Genomic DNA, 24954 nt, shown 5'->3' with positions numbered 1-24954 from the left:
TGCATTCAAACGAGAGGGGGGAAAAACTAAATAAAATGCTTTTCAAGTAATTTTTTTTCCGCACCGCAATCTGTTTCGGAGCGGCATTCATCTCTTGTTTATTGCCTTTTTAAGTTATACCGCGCGCGCGTCGGCTCGCCTAAACATCATAATTGCACCCGATATTGATTTTGAAACATTTAATTCAAATTATCACCGCGGCAATGAAATTTTACGCACCGCCATGTGAAGGCGCGCAATTTTCGCGGTCAGCCACTCTTATTTGGGGGTGTGGTGTGCTGTTTGAAAATTGACTCCCCAAAATGTTTACCTTAAAATTAACGAATTTAATTTTGAAGCAGGTTTTAGTGCACAGTAACAATTTATTTAAAAAATTTAATTTTGAGAATTTATTTACATTTTGGTATTACATAAAATTGCTAAATAGCTTAAATTTAACTACATTTTTACATTTTTTACAACTGTGTAGTTTTTTTTTACAATTTTGACCACGTGCTTCATAGGCCCTATAGAGACCCCGTCGTTGAAGACGAGGGGTGCGAAGATATTGCAATCCTCTGTAATAATGACGAAAAAGGGGGCTCGAACCGTAGACAAATTGAAGCAATACGGTTTTTGTGCGATTTGCTGGTGGCTTGTTGCAGACATCAAGTACATTAACATTGATGACGGGAAGGCCCAGCAGAGGTGTGAAATCATCAGCTAGTTTGTGCGAGCAACGTTATTATGATTACATTACTTCAGTCAGGGGTAAGGGCATTTTTTAAATTAAAGCTCAAGGACGTTTGGAGTAATACAGCAGTTGGTTTGCCTCAATGATAGAAATCGAAATTGAATTTACTTTTTTTTTTACGTTGTACAATTAAAGTAACATTCCTGAAAAAATACCTTTCTCATAAAAAGATAAAACCCTGAAGAAATATTTAGAACGGCCTTATTGTTTAGTTATTTAAATCTCAATCCTGCAATCCTCCAAAATGAACTCTCCTGTTAAACAGGAAAACCTGATGCAGTCATAATTCCAAAACTAGCTGTCATTAGCTGCCAACTTCAAAACTAGCATTAAAAGCAACTTTGAACTTGACTTTGAACCAAACTAAGAGACTTCCACAAAACCTGTCGCGTATACACAGTTTGTTGTTGCTTGAGGTGATGATGACCGTCGGGTCTGGGTTCAACACCACTGCAAGAGAAAGTACCAAAATCAAGTTTTTTGTCCTCTTCTATTTACTCACGTATGTGACAGGGACATGACACGATGGTCGAAGGTGAACTAGAAATATGCTTGTTTTAGGCGGTTTTTACACGTTTGTTTGAAGCAAAAGCAAAATAAAATAAAATAATAAAAAAGCTCTATTATGCACTTTAAGCCACAAATTCAGTAATCATAAAAAAAAGTAAAATAAAAATCATGCCGGAAGGCGATTATGGTGTTTGTTGTGAATGACGTGACAAAATAAACCAAAGAAGGTGGTCATTCCGGTTTTGGGCGGATTTTGGTTAACAAAACCAGCCGGATACAGGGTAGGTGATCCTATTTTTAGACTAGTTTATACGTAAGCAAAACAACCCATTCGGGAGGTGCCTGTAATTCGTGAAATTAAATAATAATAGTTTATGCAAATGATTTTTTTTTCAGCATGAGCACGAGAAAAAAAATTAATTTTGCAGGAAGTTGCAATTCCCACATTTTGAATAGGAATTCCAGTAAAACGTCAGTTTTAACGATCGTGTGTTTGTTCAATTCAAAAACCTAAACAAGTTCGAAAGGTATTACTTTTCGATACAAGTGCTGAAAAGTTTTAGTTGATGATAAGCAGGCCATTTTATCACTTAAGAATTTTTTAAACGAAATTAGATTTATATTTTTTTTTAAATTAGACCAAATTCATAAATCGATTGAAATTCTGCCCATAACATTTTTTAGCCTGCAACCAAATCGAACATTTTTATAAAAGTTTATTTTAAGGCGAAAATGTCAACTACACAGGAAACGCAACATAAATTTACACATCTCGAAAGAGCAACGATCTAGAGAGTTTGCTCACGCTTTCGTTTTCCTAATAAGGAGTTGCACGATTATCCATGTCGTGACTGAAGATAAATGCCATCAAATTGTTTAAATTATATACAATGAAGGTAGCAGCCATAGTTATATGTTAAAGTAAAAATTTAGTGAAACACTTTTTTTAAACAAAATATTAACTTTTTTTCCTGCTGTTTGAGTTATTTTATTGTACTTTCATTTAATTAACCTGTAACTTAACATTTAGATCGCAATTTAACAATTTAACAATTTAACAATTTAACAATTTAACAATTTAACAATTTAACAATTTAACAATTTAACAATTTAACAATTTAACAATTTAACAATTTAACAATTTAACAATTTAACAATTTAACAATTTAACAATTTAACAATTTAACAATTTAACAATTTAACAATTTAAAAATTTAACAATTTAACAATTTAACAATTTAACAATTTAACAATTTAACAATTTAACAATTTAACAATTTAACAATTTAACAATTTAACAATTTAACAATTTAACAATTTAACAATTTAACAATTTAACAATTTAACAATTTAACAATTTAACAATTCAACAATTTAACAATTTAACAATTTAACAATTTAACAATTTAACAATTTAACAATTTAACAATTTAACAATTTAACAATTTAACAATTTAACAATCTAACAATTTAACAATTTAACAATTTAACAATTTAACAATTTAACAATTTAACGATTTAACAATTTAACAATTTAACAATTTAACAATTTAACAATTTAACAATTTAACAATTTAACAATTTAACAATTTAACTATTTAACAATTTAACAATTTAACAATTTAACAATTTAACAATTTAACAATTTAACAATTTAACAATTTAACAATTTAACAATTTAACAATTTAATAATTTAACAATTTAACAATTTAACAATTTAATAAAGTTATAAATTTAAAAATTTAAAAATTGATTCATTGCAAAAATGCAAAAAAAGTCATGAAATAAAATCACGTTATTGTAGGATAGAGTAACCCTAGTGCTTTTCATACTAAACACAGTTGAATGAACAGATTAAGAGATAGAAAATTTGTGTCTTCAGCAAAGTTGTTTAGAATGGCAATAGAGGAGAAAATCAACTCGCGGCAAAATTTTGAGGCTAGGAATTTTGACAGGCATGGTTTTCATAAAGTATTCGCCTCCTTTTCTCTCCCACAGAAAACTAATAACAGTATAGCTGTCAAACTAGGCCAAACTGTTAATGTCACTCACTAAATGATATTTGAGTGATTTGAGTTCATTTCTGACGTAACGATTTTCTCCTCTATACTGTTGTCTTTTCAGGATTCGGAGGTAACTTTTACAAAAATAGGAATAGTTAGGACCACCCCAGTATCTATATAACCAAAAGCCGTAGAGTTTTATACTGAAAAAAAAAATCCAAAATGCATGCTATCCCGAAGCAGAAATATTTTTCCCGCTAAATTTGCTTATCAGATCAAAAAAGAACTCCAGATATGAACCTATGGTCTACAAAAAAAAAATAGTTTCATGGTAATTACACTAAATTTATTCCTTGATACCCACCTACTTCTCTCTCCGACAGCCCTGCGAACTCATCCGTAGCTACAGACTGGCATTTTTCGACGGTAAACAGAGCTAGAACAATGACGACGATACTTGGCCAATTGGAGCACCAAAAGCTCATGTTCCTCGCGTGATTTGTTGTTTGGCGAACTTTTCTCTTCCCGGGCGTGTTCGTCGCTTGGCCACGCGTTGATGTCTCCCGACCACAAGCTTAACTGACAGATGAACTTTTTCTTCTTCACTTTTTGCACCGCTTCACGATCTTCACATATTTACAGATTTTCTTCCTCCAAAGAATTTGCTCACATTCACTCACTTCGAGCTAGTTGATGCCGATTTCACCGCGGCACCGGCAGCACAAACAGTGAAAGTACACTTTCCGAATGCACTTTTTCTTCTCTTTCTCAGCCTCATTGATTCAACCTGGACAAACGATTTAAAGAACAAAAAAAACGTTTTTTTGAAACGGAAATGTGACCAAATGTGCTCGATTCAAGATAACCCTCTCCGGCTAAAGCTTAAATTGCAATAATAACAACATTCCAAAAAGAAAACAACAATATCCAAACAGTTCGAAAACGATCAATTTGATGCAAACCAATCGATCTCTCCTCGCGCCGTAATTCGTTTCGGATAAAAATCGATAAGATAAACCTCATCCTCCTACTGCTGCTGCTTAGTACAAAAATGTGAACGGTATTGAGGCTACCGAAACGAAACCAATCCGTGAAATTTAACAATCTACCCGGGCACGGACACACGTGGTAAATCCACGTGTGCCATTATCGGTGGGCAGAGCCGAGTAACGGGTTTCAAAGCAGGTGGTATACAAACAAACACGCTAGAGCAAATTGCCATCTTTTGTGAGTGGGTGGTGAATGTTTGGAAGAAAGCCACATTGATAACGCGTATTTTTCTTGCTTCTCTCTCTTCAGTGGAAATTATAGGCGGTTAATGCATGTTGCGAAGAGAGTTGATACAGTTAGTTAATTATCCTTGCAAACCGGCAAACAAGATGTTTATGCAAGATGCGAAGAATGATTTGAAAGCTAGTTGTTCAACGTTTAATTTTGTTTTTATGTTTTTAAACCAGCACTTATTAATTGATTGATTGATGTAAAAACAAACTCGAAACAACATGAGGTGTGAAGCATCCCAGTTGGTTAAATCTGAAGGAAGTTATTGGCATTTTAGTGAAAAAATATCCAAAAACACAGAAAAAAAAAACAATTCCCGTAATCGTGAATTAAGTTCACGAATGTGAGATCCACGAAGGAATTTATTCATGAGTAAGGTGCATTTGCACCATAAACGTGAATATATTCCTTCCTGGTTCTCATAATCGTGAACTGACTTCACGGTTTCGAGAATTGATTTTTTTCTGTGTATCAACTCGAATCGACCTGGAGCTTTTAGGGGACATCTGAAACAATTTAACAATTTAGACTACCTTCTGAGACTAAGAACGCTTGGGTTAAGGCAGTTTAACACAAAAATATATACTTTTTTAGTTAAATTTGTGGGTGTGGAGTTTTGCTCATTTTCTAGTGATTCAATTCAATTCAATTTATTTTACTAGTAAATAATTAATTTACAATTCCGTAATTCTTATAACCTAATAGAAGTTTTGGAGTTCCTTTCAACTATGGTTCGAACTGTAATTCATTTTGATGTAATTGGATATTCTAACAATGCATTTGGCAAAAGAAGGTTTGCTAGGGATAATTTTATCAAACTCGTACACTGAGAAAAAAGCTCCTATTAATATCATAAGTTAAGTCTTATGAACGAGGTCCCAGCTGTGTCCATTGAGGCCCTCACGAAATTCATAATTAAGCTAATGAAAGCAATAGCTAAGCTTATGATATCAGATCGAATCAGCGCATGCTTTACATAAGATTTTCCAATGCTGTTCGACCAATGCCATGTTGTTGTTTTTTTATAAGAACTGGCAACAAAGTTCATAAGATTTTCCTATGGATTTTATAGCTTGGACATTCGCTATTTACAAATGTCAGCAGTGTGAAAATAGCTTAAGACAATTTTATTTCACCCAAACTTTAAAATGGCGTCGGAAGAGCAAACTTGTTGCAAGTTGTTTCCAAGTAGAGGACCCGTAACGTAAGTTATTGCTTTTTAATTCTTTATGGCATATAACTATTACTTCATTACATTCACAGGACCTTGACTTCAATTTCACAATCGAAGCCGATTCCGTATGCTCGGTCCAAATCAATAGTGAAAACGAAGCGACGAGCCCATCCCAGAGCGCCATTTCACCGATCGAGACGCCAGTTGGAGGCTCCGGCAAGGACGGCATCTTGTGCCCCCGGCCAAAACGGACTCGCAAAATCTAACGTAAGTACACATGTTTGAAATTGAACCAGAATTTAACCTAAATTTCACTCCACAGACCGATCCGGTGGAACAAATCCCGAGCTTCAGCGAGAGTGACGCGACGAGCTCTTCCCGGAAAACAATTCTGCCGATCGAGACGCGAGGCTCTTGCACGTCCCGGATCGCCGTTCTTTGACCGCCAAGGGCACAGATCTCGTGGCCGCCGGCTAGATCTGGTTCGGAATCGGAGAAATTCGGGAAAGTAAAGAACCCAAGTGAACCTGCCTTGGCGCGACTCTTCGGGGACCGGTGATGAAAACGGATCAGAGAGCATCGTTCTGGAGAACTTTGGCCTTCACAGTTTTCCAATCAAATCTAGATCTTAATTTAATATGTATGCCAGTATAAAACAATAATAATAAACAATGATATCCATAATAACATAATTATTAAAGTCACAAAAAACTTCTTACAAATATCATAAGATTGCTCTATGAAGAACACTGATATCCATAATAAAATAATTGTTGAAGTCATAAAAATCTTCGTACCAATATCATAAGATAGCTCAATGGAAATCTTAAGTGACGGCTTTGTCAAATTTCCCCTCCCAGCCATAAGAAAATCTTATGACATCCGAATAAAATCCAGATGTCGAAAGGTCATAAGACGTTCTTATGGATTTTGCCAGTACTTTTTTCTGAGTGTATGTTTATTTTCATCGATTTACACCCTTTAAACAATTAAAGTACAGTCATCCCACATATTCGGAACACCCACAAATTCGGAACACTTTTATGATAATTTGATAATTTCACTAGTAAAAGTAGTACTTTTTGAACAAAAAACTTCATTACAAGACTATTTTGTCCAGAGCAGCAAAACACTGCCTCCAAATGGCCTGTTTCATAATTGTGGGATGTTATTGTGCCTCCCACAATTGTAGAACACCTGAGTTTATCTGATATTTTTACAAAAAAAAAGATATCAAACCATGTATAAAACATCACTAAGCTTGAGTTTCATTGGTTCCAGTGTGTGAAGTCATTATTTGATAATAAATATGTACTCCTGGAGAGATCCAAAGTTTGTTTACTTTCGTAAGAAAAAAGTGTTCCGAATTTGTGGATTTCAAGGGTCAAAGTAATTCTTCAAAAACTTCATATAACAGTTAAAATTTACAGATGTTCGATACAGCATTCGAAAGATCGCAAGAAAAGCTTTCAAATGAAGGTAAAAGCGAGTCATTAAGTTCAATTACCGATTTGCTATGATTTTTTGAACATTGGCCGATCTGGAAACCGTTCCGAATATGTGGGATGACTGTAAGAAAATCTCCAAATCATATCAATTGAAAATCAGTTTCGTTTCCAAGAATACAAGATGTCACCCGGAAAAATAGCAGCTTCTTATTTTTTTTCCACTTTTTTTTATTTTTGAGGTCCTTTTTGCAATTCCGTCGTGAAACTACTTACTTTTCCTGTCATTCTTGAACAACGAAATAGCTTACTTTTCTGTACCAAAAATAACAGAATTGAATAGCAACACTTTGTAGCAAGTATGAAGATTAGTCCAAAAATCTGTAGTGATTAGTTTGTATTTGGAAAAAATGTTTGTAAACTCCGCACAGCGTGCAAATGCCGAGAAAATTACCCCCCGTTCGTGAACCAAATTCGCCACAACACGCATCGGGCAACACCGAACGCACACCACCGTGCAAAAGCACTTCCGCTGCCAGCTGTCATTTATTTGGTGCTTGCCTCGATAGGAGACGGTCGTGCACTTCGACCTCCGCGTTTTCGGGTCCGAGAAAAACCGCGTGCGAGGACTGGTTCGCGGTCGCGCGTTTGCACTTCGTAGACACCGCAGGGAGCGGGCATTGGGTTAGATTAACCCGTGAATTGCGGATTGTTCATCTGCGGCTGGCATCGGCCCAAAATCAACAAACGGCCACTTCCGCAGTTCTGGTCAAAACTCGTCTCAGAGTGAGCGCAGCCTGCTCATCACAGGGAAGGCCGCCCGCGAAAAGACACGACCTACGAAAGCCTACACTGAAGGAAGGACGGCGCCTGCCACAGAAAGGGAAGGAACATCTGCTGAAACCGGTAAAACCAAAATCTTGGCCCCACTCTCTAAAGCATCGCTAAAACCGCAATTCTCCTTAGATCCGGCCGCGACGGCTCGACCATCAAAAGTACTGCAACCGGTCCAGGCACGCGGAACTTCGCACAAGCGACCCCGGAAGGACGCGAGAAAAGACATTTCACCCGAAGAAAGGTAAACGGGAGCTTCTGGGGAGTAAACCCGCTTGTTTAACGATTTTCCTTTCCCAGATCGCACATTGCACATCGTCACCTGCGAAAGCGATCAAAAGGAAGAGTCACGCACGCTCGCACACGGGCAAATCCAGGCCGCACGCTCACACACAAGCAAATCCAGTACAAAAGGCCCCGGAAAAGGGTGAGTGTGCGCGTAAAGCCGCAAGTCGACAGGTCACTGACGTGCTCTTTTTTAGGGCCTTTTCTTTCGTGTGTCTAGCTCATCCGGCTGTGGGAAACGGACGGGATTCCGGTCAGCATCGGCAAGATCGTCCGACGTGGACGTGACCGATAGGCATCGGCTGTGGCAGTTGAGGACGGCCAGGCCAATCGGCCGCGAACAGGAGAGGTCGTCACAACGGCGACGGCGGAGAAGGACACGCCGGCGGCATCGCTCGGCGGACACTCGCTGGAGCGGGTTCGCGACGAACGGGTCGAGACGAACCGGCTTTGAAGAAGGCGGAACGGGGGCGAATAGCAGCGCGCGTGAGTCTAGCTTGTAAGGATGCATCCTTGAAGAAAGCCTGAGGGCGAAGAGAAAGCGCACGTAGCGCCACACTTGCGCATGTATCGCTAGATGTTAAGCACAACACCCACACCTACACATGAATCCTGTATCGCCTTTGTGAAAACATGATTATTTGATTTGAATTGTTGGGTTATTTTTGTTTATTTAGTCTGGTGCAGCCAAGATCTCACTTTCGTTGTTCGCATTTGATGTTTATCGCTTTGTGTTTGAGATTACTGGTAACAACTTTTCATAATTAATGCTGAAAATTTCTACTTTTCAGCAATTAAATGGGTGCTGAAAAGTTGCTCTTTTCAGCACTTGTTTCGAAAAGTAACACTTTTCAGCATTTTTGCCTTCTTCACCTTACTGAGGAAAGGCTATAAAATCTAAAATCACTCGAAAAATGAACTTCTTAGTTCGACCTCGTAGACCCTCCTTCATGTATAACTATCGACTCAGAATCATGTTCTGAGCAAATGTCTGTGTGGATGCGTGTAGGTGGGTGGACAAAAAAATTGTCACTCGATTATCTCTGGACTGGATGAACGGATTTTGACCGTATTAGTCTCATTCGATCCGTCTTTGGGTCCCATAGGTCTCTATTTAAAATCAGCAAGTTTAGTTAAGTACTTCAAAAGTTATGCTAAAAAAACGATTTTGGCGTATGTCCGGAAGATTGTAAAAAGAGTGGTTTTTGCAAGAAACCCTATCATGTTATACATCAGAAAGGTATTAAAAAGACCTTTCCAATGAGCCCAAAACATTGAAGATCTGACAACCCTATCAAAAGTTATTAGCACTTAAGTGTTATTTATACACTTTTTGGAGGCCGGATCTCAGATATTTCAGTAAAAATGATGTCCGGGTCCATCATGCGACCCATCGTTAGTTAGATAATCGAAAGACCTTTCAAATGAGCCTAAAACATCAAGGATCTGACAACCCTATCAAAAGTTATTGGCACTTAAGTGTTATTTATATACTTTCTGGAGGCCGGATCTGAGATATTATGATAACAATATTGTCTGAATCTTCCATGTGAACTTTCGTTGGATAGTTTTTTTTTATCAGACCTTGCCGATGAGCCAGAAAAATTGAAGATCTGCGAACCCTATCAAAAGAAATCAGTAATAAAATTGATTTGTTAAACATGTTAAGGGAATGTTGCTATTTTTACTGAATGTATTTACTTTATGAATGTGAGGAAGGCACCAACCACCTAAAGGTGGATTAAGTATCGTTTTTTTTATTTAAACGATTTACTAACAAAATACATGAAAATTTAACTTAATATTTCACTCAATCGGTGTTTTTCGGAATTGCAAAAAATGTTGTAAGGAACTCGTTGCAAAACTAGATTTTTTCAGCACTCTTCGTATTTATCCACCTCGGTGAACCTCGTTGGATAAATGTACGACTAGTGCTGAAAAAATCCTCTTTTTGCAACTTGTTGCATGAACTACTATTTTTATATCCCTCCAAATGCATTTTGAGTTACAGCCTTTTTAGATTTTTGACGATTTTGAACATTCTAAGTTAGAATTTCTTACTTTGTGTCCCGATTTGCCCCACATCTCGTTGACCTAGAGTGCTCATATTTGGCCCAGAAGCTAGTTTTATATGTCCAAACAACCCCTGAACATTATTACAGGCAGATTGGTGGGGTCGATGCGAGAGATGGGTATGCTTTGCTCGTGGACTCGCTCTTTAATCCAAACTAATAGGGGGACAGGGAGTAATATGCACCCCCAAAGGGAAAACTGTGATTTCTCAACCATTACAGCATTTCTGTGAAAGAGTTTCGTTAGATGTTCATAAATACCTTTTATTCAATGTCATCCAAGTGAAAAAAGTCTTCAAAAACCTCAAAATTGTTTAAAAATAACAGATTTCTAAAAATATTTTTGATTCATTTCAAACAACAATGCGGGGCAATATGCACCGCAACATTGGGGCAAAATGCACTACAACAACGGGGCAAAATGCACCACAACATGGGGCAAAATGCACTGGCTAATAGCAGTTTCCACTAGTCACCACTAGATGACACCGCTGTTTTTACAAAGGTGCTTCACAGCGGTGCATTTTGCCCCGACCACGCTTTTTGCAGAAAATTTAATTAAAAATGCATTTTTTGATGTTTTTGGGCTCATCTATCTACACAATAATGAAGATTATGGCAAAAACTATATACCTCAACGCATACAATAACAATAAATACTTTTTATATTGTCCAAAAATCATAATGAAAGTTCAATGAAAATTCGATGAAAACACAACATTTTAAAGTTTTGCAAATAACTTAAGCTGTTTTTATACCACGATGGTCAAATTTTTCCAGCATGGTTTAGGAGTTTTAAGCCTCCAATTTATATGATTTTCCCCCCGAAAAATTCTGCTAAATACAGAAAAAGCAGGGGGTGCATTTTGCCCCGGAGGTGCATATTACCCCCTCTCCCCCTATTTTGTTCAAAAAGCCACATCCTAAATTTCATAGTTTAACTGTATTTCCTTCTGTTTTGTTGCAAAGTCAATTTTGTTAGATTGTTATACATATTTGTATTGCTATCATGAAAAAATAAACAGAATTATTTTGCTTATTGTAAAAAGAATAATTACAAAAAAGGCTGAAACCGTAAACTTATTTTACCCTATTTTTTAAAGGAGCAATTCCATGTCAAATAGGGAATCGGTTGTAACCGACCCTCTCCGATTTCAATGAAACTTTGTAGACATGTTATCCTAGGCATATATAAGCCATTTTTGTGTATATGGAGCCAGTTACACTCGATAATGACATTTGAGAAGGGCGTAAGTGTTTTAAATATGTTTGTATTTCGTAATTTAAATATTGCTTTATCTCAAAGCCGTTGCATCGTATCAAAAAGTGGTCAAAGACAAACTTGTAGGAAATTTAACGGGCTTTCCGAAAAAATACACTGAAAGAAAAAAACACTCCACTGTTATGAGATTTTTTGATTTTTAAGTTTAAAAGTCAAATTTGAAGGTGAGCCCACGATTTTTTTCGTTCATTTTTTTTGTGAAAATAGCCTAAGATGTTACAAAAAGACTCACGAAAAATGCAGAATGGAGCAACGCACCTAAAAAAATACAAAAATCATTTACTGAAACTGTTTTTTTCAAAAGTGCTCTAAACATCAAAATGTTCAAAAACCGAACACGAGAGTCGATTCTCCAGACAATTTTACATAAAAGTCTCTGTCCACGCACTGGACACAAGTTTCGGCCGTCCCGGATCACCGACGGCCTGTGTCCCCAAACAATTCACTTCCCCCAGAATCTTCCTTTTCCTTGCACGCACTTCCTTCACTCCTGCTGCATGTTCCTTCCACTCCTTTTCCTTTATTCCGCTCTTCTTGCATGGATCCTCCTCCCACTAATCACTCCCGCGCGTTAGTATTTCGGACTTGGTTCAAGTAAAATTGCCGCTTTTACTGTGACGCGAACTGAACTCCGCGACGGTTCGTTGTAGACTTTAGTTTTATTCAATTATGCTTTGTGTTTACATCTGTTATGCTGCGCCGAGATGACAGATCTCGCGTAGCAGTGGTGCTGGTTTTGGGGTTTGTATATGTCTGTACAATTTGTGTCGTTTTGTCTGTAGGTATTTACATGTTTGGTGTAGGGCTTACAAGTTGGTATGTTGTGTGTTTGTGTGTTTGCATGTAATTTGTGTGTGTTTTACAGGTGGTTTAGGTAACTAGGGTTAGTACACTTATTATTGTCTATGGTTAGTTGTCAGGGTTGCAAAACATCAAATTTCATTACAAAACTAGACACATAGTATTAAACATTCCGGCCGCCAATGAAATTAGGGTTTTCACGGACGCAACCGCGAATCGACACATATGGACGAGACATGTGGTGGTCAAGTAGATGACGATCACTTGTGGTAGTCAGGTTGAAGCATCTTCTTCGTTGTTTTCCCGCTACAGCTTCCAGTGGCCGACGTCGAGCCGGCGGTAGATGTCCAAGTGGTGGCAAGCTGTAACGAGAAGAGGTGAGCGCAGGGGCTGCTGGTACGGTAAGCGAGTACTTAACTTGGGTTAAGTCTCAGTCACGGGGTCCAGTTTGTCTCCCAGACCCACGTGACGAGGCTTTTCGTCGACACTAAAGATGCTCCTCGTACTACTGCTGGGTTGGATCGACGGTTCTGGCGCGGCATTCTTCAGCTGGTGTGGTTGTTGCTGGAAAGAATGGGCGACTGAGGGTCTGGTAAGAGAGGAACACAATGGGTACTTGCCTGTAATCAAGTCCCAGCCGCGGGGTTCCACGAACCCACACGGCGAGGCCTTGTTCCTCTTTACAGATGCTCCAGGAACGTGCTCGATTCCCCCGAGCTTGGGCCAGGAGTCCACTCGACTGGCGACTCTTCTAAAGAGTGAAGACCGGATCTCACGCCGGCGGCTCGTTCCCCGTGCGAGGCCAGGAGTCCACTCGACTGACGTGCGGATGCGTGAGGCTCCACCGTGACCGGTAGAGTGCGAGGACAGCTCGCTGGGTCGTTTCGGTTCTCGTGATGACCGCTGTAACCCGAACAATGCTGCTTGTGTTTGGACGACGATGTGACGTCTCCGGAGTTGCTGGATGTCGTTGTGCCAGCGCGACGTATACCGTGGCGAGAGTTGCTGGAATCCGCTCCAGCGGGTTGGTGTGAGTGTAGCCGGCCGCCATCGCAACTCGTGCCGTACAGCAACGGCGGTTGGTGATAATGTCGCTTCGTCCGGTGGCGAAAGCGTCGTGCGATGAGCTGGCTACCTTGCAGCTTGACGCGCTGCTTCTTGGTTTGTTGGTTGTATTGGCCGGCCGCCATGGAAGAACCATGCTTGCGGCGCCGGTACGCTTGGCGTGGATGGCTCTCGCTGAGCCGAGGTGGTCCGATCCCGCCCAGGTGGCGGAAACGACGATTCCGGATGATCTGCCTGGTGAGATTCCGGAACTGGTGGGCACTGCAGAAATTGCGTGTGAGTTTCTGGCAGTCGCGTGCTGTCCCGTTTGGCACGGGTTGAATCGTCCAAATCGACGGCTTGAGCAGCTCGTAGCCGGTCATGTGCAGACCGACCGCTGCGACGGTTGGGTTTGGGGTCAGATCTCGGAGTAGGCTGGTCTCTCGTAGCTCCATCGTGCGCCGACGGACTTGAAATCCTGCTGAAGCGGGTTCGCAGGGCACATTGAGAGGGCTATCCTTATCTGCCACGATGCGACGATCATCGGTGGACTCACGTCGTGGAACTGGCACGGCCAGTAGGGTGTGGTACGATTCTTTTGTGGGGCTTGACGGGACAGCATTGCTGACCCCGTGTGCGACGGTCTGCAGCTCGAATGCCTTCATCGGTAGAGAGTCACGCCACCAGATTCGCAGGAACAACTGGCCCGACGGTCGGACCAGAATCTGCCGGAACATCCTGGTGATGTCCGCACAGACCGGAAGCGGGTGCAATCTGGTGCACGAGATGGCGGTGAAGTTTACCTGGATGCTGTGACCAGGGTTTCTTCAAGAAAGTCCGATTCCGAGCGACAAGAGTCCTCGAAGCCGGCACTGAGCGTAGGAACGGAGTTGGTCTTTGGTAGACGCGTTAGAACGTGCTGTGGCAGAGTATCGACCTTGGCACGGACGACCTCTCGTACGTGCCCGAGCTGTGCGCGCTCGGCGATGTGCTTGTGGGGAAGCTTGATTGTGTAGGAGTGCGTAGCGGAATGTCGGTTGTCCGTCAGCTGCAAGAGCAGCTCTTCGCGTTTGGGGAAAGCTCGAGGCAGGACTCGAGGCACATCGTCCAACAAGCAGCGAGCGTAACGCTCTTGATGAACGTGAGGACGCGAAGCGGACCGAGAATGCCGAGAAACTTGGCACTGTTTCTGGCCGGACATAGTGGGAATGGCTTGCGATTGGTTCGCGTGGGACAGAGAGTCGTGCTTCGCTGCACGATCGGCAGTGCGTGCCGGAACATTCGTAGGAGGATTGGTTGGGCGATCGCAAGTAGCTTGGGTTTGAACTGGTTCGACTTACCGGATCCGTCCCATGGGAAAGTGGCTTACGGATGTCCGGACTCAGGCGGAGATGGTTGCTGCCGTGCTTGGCGCACGGCTTCGTCAGCTTCCCGTCGCGTGGGATGGCTGCCGACAAACTGCTTGCTGGCTTCGCTTCTGCTGTCACTGTGGGAGCGACAGGCTTCATTGATGGCTTGGAGCGGGAACTTGCTTGAGCTGGAACTGCCTGCTTTGGCGCAGCAGACTGCATTGGTGGCTTGGTGCGAGTGCTGAGCGTAACGTTCGATGTGATTCCAGTGGCTGAGTAACCACTGGACGTTGGTACAGCCTGCTTTGGCACAGCAGGTGTCGAATGCTTGAGCTTCCGGTGTCGCCTGGTTGACTTCCGGGTTGGCAAAGCGGCTGAGGAACCACTTGTTGGCTGCGCTTCCGGTTTTGGCGCAACAGGAACCGACGAAGTTGGCATAGATTCGGAGGAGGAACTGTGCTGTGCTGACAGCGGCGACAAAACGACTTGAGAAGCGGCGGCTGAGGAACCGCCGTGGGGTTGCGCAAAAGGTTGCGCTGCAGCATTACAAGGCAACGTGGGCAGCGGCGGAAGTACCAACGAGTTCAAAATGTGGGCAGAAAGAGCGTAGTACTTGCCGTCGAACACCATCCGTTCCAGCTTCAGGTTGGCTGACGTCATCACCTCAAGCCTGGCCACGATGTCGAAGTACCGGTTGTACACCTCGTCCAGCTGATTCTCCCACACTTCCGGTTGCACTGTCAGGTTCACTTCCGGTCCGCAAACCTTTGCAGAACGCTCTAGTATGGCCAGAGAGTCGAGCAAGATCGACTTCTGCTGAACCAATTCTTCAGCCATTTTGTCTTCGTGACGTCACTTCCGGTCACACACGCGCACACAAACTTCCGGGAATTGCGAGCAAGTGTTGGTGAACGCACTGCTGTTTGTCGTCGTCACTACGAACACTTTCACTCGATGCACTTTGTTGGTGATGGTGGAGAAATCTTGTCTCGATTTCCACCATTTTCCTTCGGGCACAAAATGGTCACTGAGGACGCTTCGGTTTCGCGCACTTTTCACCCATTTTGTTCTGGGGCACTTGGTTTGGGACACTTTTCTACCCGTGCGACGACGGGGTTTGCACACTCCGGCGGACTTGGTTCCACACCGGCACTGGTAGTCTCTTCGATCCGGTTCGAAGGACCAAATTATGTCCACGCACTGGACACAAGTTTCGGCCGTCCCGGATCACCGACGGCCTGTGTCCCCAAACAATTCACTTCCCCCAGAATCTTCCTTTTCCTTGCACGCACTTCCTTCACTCCTGCTGCATGTTCCTTCCACTCCTTTTCCTTTATTCCGCTCTTCTTGCATGGATCCTCCTCCCACTAATCACTCCCGCGCGTTAGTATTTCGGACTTGGTTCAAGTAAAATTGCCGCTTTTACTGTGACGCGAACTGAACTCCGCGACGGTTCGTTGTAGACTTTAGTTTTATTCAATTATGCTTTGTGTTTACATCTGTTATGCTGCGCCGAGATGACAGATCTCGCGTAGCAGTGGTGCTGGTTTTGGGGTTTGTATATGTCTGTACAATTTGTGTCGTTTTGTCTGTAGGTATTTACATGTTTGGTGTAGGGCTTACAAGTTGGTATGTTGTGTGTTTGTGTGTTTGCATGTAATTTGTGTGTGTTTTACAGGTGGTTTAGGTAACTAGGGTTAGTACACTTATTATTGTCTATGGTTAGTTGTCAGGGTTGCAAAACATCAAATTTCATTACAAAACTAGACACATAGTATTAAACAGTCTCCATATTGACCATTGCCCTAAGTCCAATCCTTATGAAGTTACAGCGGTTTTAAAAATAAAAATGTTTCTATGTGACAGACTTGATTTTTCACTCTCGAAAATATTTTTATCGGAAAGCTCATCCAATTTCCCATAAGTTTGTCTTTGACCACATTTCAATTGGATGCATGGGCTTACAGATAAAAGCTAATTACATTGCTCATTCATAACTGAAAACATTATATTTTTTCAGTGTAGTATAGTAACCTGGATAGTAAATTAGCTTATATCTAGGGTTAGTGAAATTTCACGATTTCGCGGATAGCGTGAAATCCGCGAAATTTGGCTTTTTCCGCGAAATCCCGTGAAATTTTATGTTTGTGTGAAAATGTAACGATTTTTCATGAAATAACTTATCAAACTTAAAAAGGAATAAAAATAATGTTATGAACTATTGTAGAATAAAGCGAGTGAATACCCTGGTTTTATTACTAATATAGGGTTAATGATTTTTGACGGTTTCGTAGACGGCGTGAAATTCGTGAAATTTATCAATTTTCTCGAATCATTGAATGCAAATATGGGCAAAAAAAATGAATATTGAAATAACAAGCCATAGTTTCAACATTTGCATGGAAAAAAGCGTTTTAAAATGCATTTTACACTAGTTCAGTAGTTTTGCAATCATTAGTTTTCAAAAAATGTAAGATTTGTCGAAAACAAAAATTTAAGCAAAAAAAAACATTTTGCGATAACAAACATCGAAAATTTTCAAAAATTCGAAAGATTTTTAAATCAACTCAAACATTCTTAAAATGATTCCAAACATTCCAAAAATGGAATGAAAAACGCAGGGGAATGAATTTTAAATTTATTTTAGCTGATCCATTGAAATTTTTAAGTTCTTTGATAAAAATATTTTTTTCTTCCCCCTGATTTTTCGGGCCAACTTCGAAGGGAGGAGGGAGACAAAAACTTTTAATAAAATTTGTACCAGCCTAACAACTTAATGAATATTTCATCCAAAAAGAAAAGAAATTAAAAAGCTTGATTATATATGTGTGTCAAGTTGATTGAACCATTTGAAGAAATGTTGAGATTTTTGAGTTTTTTTAGAAACTAACAAAATTTAGTAATATTTTCATTCGCTGTATTCAACATTTTAGTGCTATTTTAATTGTAAGGTATAGTTTTGAAAGAAATTAAAAGAATCAAGCTATGTTTTATTCAAAATAAAATTAGGAGTATTTTTTTTATCTTTGGAATCATTTAAAAAAAAATATAACAAATTAGTTTTGGGCCTGTTAAAGTTTAACGATCTCATTTAGAATAAAAATTTCGATTTTGTTAAAAATTATACTATTTTTGCAAAATGTTTATAATTTAGTTTTTGACAAATGAGCTAAAATCCCTAAAAAATATGGGCTAAATGACGCAGAAAATTCAATTTATTTTACTCATTTTGACTGGACAAATCTAGTTTTGATATGAAATTCAATAAAATGTAAAATGATATAACAGAAACAAATTAGCGAAAATATTTGAGCTTTGTTAGTCTAATATTAAAAGAGCAGTTCAGTAAATGAGAATACGCGTGCCCTACATTTTGTTTCAAAATGTATATAGAGCCCATCCAATAACCAGGAGGATTTTTTTTTAATTGGAAGAATTTTTTGTCGCATTCAAATTTATTATTATTAGTTTTATTAAAGACACTTTACCATTGCAATGGCATTCGTGTCGTATTTTTGAATATATAGAGTTCTAATTCGGTTTCTAAATCTGTTCTTTAAGCTTTGTAAGAGTAAGAAATTTTATAACATTTTTTTCATTTCATTCAAATTTAATAAAGATTTTTTTTATATAATAATACACAATAAAGCATAAAAATTTGTTTCTGTGATTTAAACATAGGATTTTCAGAGTTATTTTAACATTTTTCAAGTTCCGCGAAATTTGCGTGAAATTTGGTGTTTTGAAATTGAGGTCCCCGTGAAATTTGCAATTTTCGAGCGTGAAAAATCACTAAGCCTACTTATATCTGTTAGCCCATACATCCAATTGAAATGTGGTCATAGGCAAACTTATTGGAAATTGGACGAGCTTTCCGATAAAAATATTTTCGAGAGTGAAAAATCAAGTCTGTCACATAGAAATTGCCAAAAACCATAAAAAACCCTATTTTTTCAACATTTTTAATTTTAAAACCGCTGTAACTTCACAAGGATTGGACTTAGGACAATGGTCAATATGGAGACTTTTATGTAGAATTGTCTGGAGAATCGACTCTCGTATTCGGTTTTTGAACATTTTGATGTTTAGAGCACTTTTGAAAAAAAAAACAGTTTCAGTAAATGATTTTTGTATTTTTTTTAGGTGCGTTGCTCCATTCTGCATTTTTCGTGAGTCTTTTTGTGATGTTATCTTAGGCTATTTTCACAAAAATTTTGAACCAAAAAAAATCGTGGGCTCACCTTCAAATTTGACTTTTAAACATAAAAATCAAAAAATCTCATGAAAGCGGCGTATTTTTTTCTTTCTGTGTATTTTTTTCGGAAAGCCCGTCAAATTTCCTACAAGTTTGCCTTTGACTACTTTTTGATACAATGCAACGGCTTCAAGGTACAGCTATATTTAAATTACGAAATGCAAAAAATATTTAAAATACTTACGCCCTTCTCAAATGTCATTATCGAGTGTAACTGGCTCCATATACACAAAAATGGCTTATATAAGCGTAGGATAAGATGTCTACAAAGTTTCATTGAAATCGAAGAGGGTCGAGAAAAAAGTACCTAAATAATTCCTGTTTTGGGCTCGATTAGAACCAATTAACTTCCAATCTGTGATCCAAAATGGCCTTACTTGATAATTTTTTTTAAAAGAATTAATATTATATGTTGTACCCTTACTGCTTACATTTTATTGTACAGGGTGTTTTGCAAGTTTAATCATTTTGTTGTTGTAACTCATAAGAAATAAAATTGTTTTGTTAAAAACGAAGTTGACTTTATAGCTGTCGGCCACTATTGCTAGTACCAACCGCTAGTGTCTTCCTTTTAACTACAAGGAATTTGCCGCCTTTGGCTCCTAAGTGTTTGAGTACGGCACGGAGCGACGGCGCCGGATACCCATATTTACACTTAGAATTTTTAAGAGCGCCCGCCGCGGGATTCGAACCAGCAACCTCTGGATTGTGAGTTTAGTGCGCGGTCCGATTGATCCACACGGGCGGGACGATAACATATAACAAGACTATTTTATTTTATTTTTTACATTTTGTTCTCATCAAAGTACCTAAGTTTGATTAAAAAAAACGAGTAAATAAAAACAAATCAGCATATCTCGTGATCTTCATCTTTATAGGGACGTGGCGTTACATCGTGCTGCCATCTGGTTTTTTTAAGCGCAAGAGTGGAAAAGTGCTGAGTCATCGTCTAAAAATAGACGGCGTCCTATCTCGCCCAGCAAAATGAAGTCGATAAAGTAGTCGGTTTCGATGAGAAAAAGTGGAAAACGTGGTCTAAAAATAGCGACGCCATCCCCCTATTGCAAAATATCACTAATGTCCAGCACACGACAAAAAAAAATCATCAATAAAAACCTCATTCAACATGCGGCTCCTCCTCACACAAAAAACAACACTGCACCTCGGCATATCCATTACAATTTCAACACACCAGCTCAGGCAGACTCAATGCAATCAAACAATTAGCATAAACCATTGATACTCTTCTTGTGCGAGTGCCCCGCACGGGCCAAGTTGGCTAATTGTGTGGCCTAATTGTCCAAGCGTCGCTTCGGTTCGATTCCAACCAATGGCAAACAAACAAACAAAAAAATCGGAGAGATAAAACGGTGGAATACAAATGAAAACATAAAATTTAAGCACACTTTGGTCACATTTCACCTAGAAATCGTGAGTTTAGTTTGTTTTGCTTTCCATAGTTTGCACCTATTTTCAGCTTATTAGAACCTATTTTCTTCCCATTTCGAAAGCCTCATTAGCGACTGCACGATAACAAACGGTACATAATGCTGCATGTTGTTTGTTTCCTATTTTCACTGCGTGTGTGTGTGTGTGCACCAAATTCAAGCAAGTCATCGTGTAAACATATATTGTTGATATCGTGCGTTGCATATTACTTATTTACTCGAATTTGTACACCACGCGACGCTGAGTAGGCTATGTTTTCCGATTTTCAGCGCATTCCTCTTTTGACACGAAACCGACAATACTCTCTTTACATCACACCAACGCAGCATGCCAAACACACAATACTTTCGCCTCGGCCAACTTGATTCGGAGCGAATTCCTCGCCAATATTTCGCACGTATAGAACCGAATGTTGTCTCAGGCGTGCGAGTTTCTTCCTCCCACAAAAGGTATTGCACCTTATACTAAATCCGGTGGAATTTCACTTTCTCGCGCAAACCCAATTCGTCCAGACGCAAGTCACACTTGGCAAGCACTATAACATAACCTCGAAAAACTTTAGCCCACAGCCGTAACGTAACGGAACAACCCGTTGGTCACTTTTGATAACACTTTGGCCGGACACACTTCGTTGGATTTGGCTGAATTTGTTAGAAATTTCTCGAAACAAAACATATATGTAACATAAAACTCTACCGCATCAAAAGATCACCCTGCACACTAGCGCCACTAGTGGAGAACCACCGAACTCGTCACCGGTTCTTCGTGCATCGAGCAAAATTCACGACGATTTCACGAAAAATTAAACTCGCAATCTCGGAGCAAATCGCAGAGAGAAAGAAACGCGCGCGTCCGTTTCGAAGCACGAATGTGCAGAAACTGAAATCACGCGATCCGCCAGCCAACGGCAGGTAAACTTTCGTTTGGAGCGTCAAGCTCGACCAGCTGGTTTGGGTTGAGGGAGAAGCCTCTGGGCTGCGAAAACCCGATGGGGAGTCGGCAGCGGGACCATGTGTGCGGTGTAGACAAACATACATGCGCCAATACGCGACGATAGGATAGGGTGGGGTGACGATAGAGGAGGAAGATTTTTGGAATCTCTGAATTTTAAATTTTTAGAAACTTTCGAATGCAATGAATCTTCTGGAACCAGTAAATCTCAAAGTCTTTCGATTCACGGAATCATTTCAATGTTTTAAATCTCATGAAATCAAGTAATGGCCTATTTACAATCACTTTACTTAGAAAATTGCACCTAGCTTGGAAATTTGAATCAAAGGAAATGAATCTAATCTTCCTTTATTAGAGGAGAAAATAAACTCGCGACCAAAATTTTGAGGCTAGGAATTTTGACAGGTATGATTTTCATATCTTTCCAATCCTAACATTTCATATGGCAAAAAAATACATTTTGCCTCATTATATTTACAAGTCTCTGCGGGCTCGTGATAAAAAAAAAAATATAAGTGAATCAGCTAAAAATGAATGACCTACTACACGGAAAAAAAAGTGTTCCGGAAATCATGCAAATCGTACCATGAAATCGTGAATATCGCGATTTTTGCTTTACGAATTTTTGAACTATGCATATTGGGCACGAATTATCCAGGAATCGTGAATAAATATGCATGACTTTCCATGGCCGATTTCACTCGTAAACGTGAATAATGTTCATGATTTCATGAAATAGATGCATGTAGTCGTGAAAAATATTCACGATTTTATGAATAAAAATTCATGATTACGGTCGAAAAATATACATCGTGAATAAAAATTCATGATTTCATGCATAAAATTCATGAAATCGTGAATTTTTATGCATGAATTCGTGCACAAAATTCATGAGTTCTGGAATATTTTTATGATTTATTTTTGAAGGCGTAAAAATTCGAGATATCATGTATAAACTTCATGAAATCATGCATAAATTTCATGAATTCGTGATTTTTTTTTATGAATTCATGAATTTAATTCACGTTTACGAGTATATTCGGGCATGTCTAATCATGCAAATTTATTCACGGCTACTGGTTTATTCGTGCCCAATATGCATAGTTCAAAAATTCGTAAAGTAAAACTCATAATATTCACGATTTCATGGTACGATTTTCACAATTTCCGAATTACTTTTTCTGTTCATTTACCATATTGTTCCACTGGGTGCAAATATCGGAATTGACAAGGAACCCTGTTTTGTGAAAAACGGAGGACATTTTATGTATTGCCAATGTACTCTGGCCCCACCTGGCCACTTTGGAACTGGTCACCGGTTCCCGGTGGTCACTGGGGACAATTTGGAATGTGCAAGGAACCCTGTCATGTGACATATCAAAATTCATGAAATTCAAATCTTTGGCCATTTTAAGTGATGCCAACGTACTCTGGCCCCACTTGGCCACTTTGGAACTGGTCACCGCTTACCGGTGGTCACTGGGGACATTTTGGAATGTGCAAGGAACCCTGTCTTGTGACATATCAAAATTCATGAAATTTAAAACTATGGCCATTGTATGTGATGCCAATGTACTCTGGCCCCACTTGGCCACTTTGGAACCGGTCACCGGTTACCGGTGGTCACTAGGGACATTTTGGAATGTGCAAGGAACCCTGTCTTGTGACATATCAAAATTCATGAAATTTAAAACTGTGGTCATTGTATGTGATGCCAATGTACTCTGGCCCCACTTGGCCACTTTGGAACCGGTCACCGGTTACCGGTGGTCACTAGGGACATTTTGGAATGTGCAAGGAACCCTGTCTTGTAACATATCAAAATTCATGAATTTTAAAACTGTGGCCATTGTATGTGATGCCAATGTACTCTGGCCCCACTTGGCCACTTTGGAACTGGTCACCGGTTCCCGGTGGTCACTGGGGACAATTTGGAATGTGCAAGGAACCCTGTCATGTGACATATCAAAATTCATGAAATTCAAATCTTTGGCCATTTTAAGTGATGCCAACGTACTCTGGCCCCACTTGGCCACTTTGGAACTGGTCACCGCTTACCGGTGGTCACTGGGGACATTTTGGAATGTGCAAGGAACCCTGTCTTGTGACATATCAAAATTCATGAAATTTAAAACTATGGCCATTGTATGTGATGCCAATGTACTCTGGCCCCACTTGGCCACTTTGGAACCGGTCACCGGTTACCGGTGGTCACTAGGGACATTTTGGAATGTGCAAGGAACCCTGTCTTGTAACATATCAAAATTCATGAATTTTAAAACTGTGGCCATTGTATGTGATGCCAATGTACTCTGGCCCCACCTGGCCACTTTGGAACTGGTCACCGGTTCCCGGTGGTCACTGGGGACAATTTGGAATGTGCAAGGAACCCTGTCATGTGACATATCAAAATTCATGAAATTCAAATCTTTGGCCATTTTAAGTGATGCCAACGTACTCTGGCCCCACTTGGCCACTTTGGAACTGGTCACCGCTTACCGGTGGTCACTGGGGACATTTTGGAATGTGCAAGGAACCCTGTCTTGTGACATATCAAAATTCATGAAATTTAAAACTGTGGTCATTGTATGTGATGCCAACGTACTCTGGCCCCACTTGGCCACTTTGGAACCGGTCACCGGTTACCGGTGGTCACTAGGGACATTTTGGAATGTGCAAGGAACCCTGTCTTGTAACATATCAAAATTCATGAATTTTAAAACTGTGGCCATTGTATGTGATGCCAATGTACTCTGGCCCCACTTGGCCACTTTGGAACTGGTCACCGGTTCCCGGTGGTCACTGGGGACATTTTGGAATGTGCAAGGAACCCTGTCTTGTGACATATCAAAATTCATGAAATTTAAAACTGTGGTCATTGTATGTGATGCCAACGTACTCTGGCCCCACTTGGCCACTTTGGAACCGGTCACCGGTTACCGGTGGTCACTAGGGACATTTTGGAATGTGCAAGGAACCCTGTCTTGTAACATATCAAAATTCATGAATTTTAAAACTGTGGCCATTGTATGTGATGCCAATGTACTCTGGCCCCACTTGGCCACTTTGGAACTGGTCACCGGTTCCCGGTGGTCACTGGGGACATTTTGGAATGTGCAAGGAACCCTGTCTTGTGACATATCAAAATTCATGAAATTTAAAACTGTGGCCATTGTATGTGATGCCAATGTACTCTGGCCCCACTTGGCCACTTTGGAACCGGTCACCGGTTACCGGTGGTCACTGGGGACATTTTGGAATGTGCAAGGAACCCTGTCTTGTGACATATCAAAATTCATGAAATTTAAAACTGTGGCCATTGTATGTGATGCCAATGTACTCTGGCCCCACTTGGCCACTTTGGAACCGGTCACCGGTTCCCGGTGGTCGCTAGGGACATTTTGGAATGTGCAAGGAACCCTGTCTTGTGACATATCAAAATTCATGAAATTTAAAACTGTGGCCATTGTATGTGATGCCAATGT

The 24954-nt window shown here is 40.1% G+C and overlaps 3 protein-coding genes across 4 annotated transcripts in view; 1 reads left to right on the top strand and 2 right to left on the bottom strand.

Annotated features, from left to right (window-relative positions):
- LOC6049606 overlaps positions 1-21383 on the bottom strand; it is a 49290-nt gene extending 27907 nt beyond the window's left edge. Inside the window, exons 1-2 of one of the 2 annotated variants that reach the window (XM_038258156.1) lie at positions 21215-21383; positions 3612-4034 (exon numbers count right to left, since the gene is read on the bottom strand). In XM_038258156.1, coding sequence (XP_038114084.1) covers positions 3612-3732 — 121 coding nt within the window. In that variant the 5' untranslated portion in view covers positions 3733-4034; positions 21215-21383. Of the gene's footprint in view, positions 1-3611; positions 4035-20735; positions 21003-21214 lie in introns of those variants that run through there. The other variant, XM_038258158.1, reaches the window with a different exon arrangement.
- LOC119767988 lies at positions 5489-6391 on the top strand. The gene is made up of 3 exons (XM_038258160.1): positions 5489-5732; positions 5792-5969; positions 6025-6391. The coding sequence occupies exons 1-3, from the start codon at positions 5677-5679 to the stop codon at positions 6142-6144; spliced, it is 354 nt and encodes a 117-aa protein (XP_038114088.1). The 5' UTR covers positions 5489-5676; the 3' UTR covers positions 6145-6391.
- On the bottom strand, positions 13490-15423 carry LOC119767987 (proteoglycan 4-like). The gene is made up of 2 exons (XM_038258159.1): positions 14806-15423; positions 13490-13747 (listed from the first exon to the last, which is right to left on the bottom strand). Exons 1-2 carry the CDS (start codon positions 15250-15252, stop codon positions 13553-13555), a joined length of 642 nt encoding a protein of 213 aa, XP_038114087.1. The 5' UTR covers positions 15253-15423; the 3' UTR covers positions 13490-13552.
- Positions 21384-24954: the final 3571 nt, after the last annotated feature.

Source organism: Culex quinquefasciatus, chromosome 2, assembly GCF_015732765.1.
Source record: "Culex quinquefasciatus strain JHB chromosome 2, VPISU_Cqui_1.0_pri_paternal, whole genome shotgun sequence".
NCBI lineage: Eukaryota > Metazoa > Arthropoda > Insecta > Diptera > Culicidae > Culex > Culex quinquefasciatus.
Note: the sequence above shows the minus strand (reverse complement) of the source record. Positions and strands in the feature narration are given on the sequence as shown.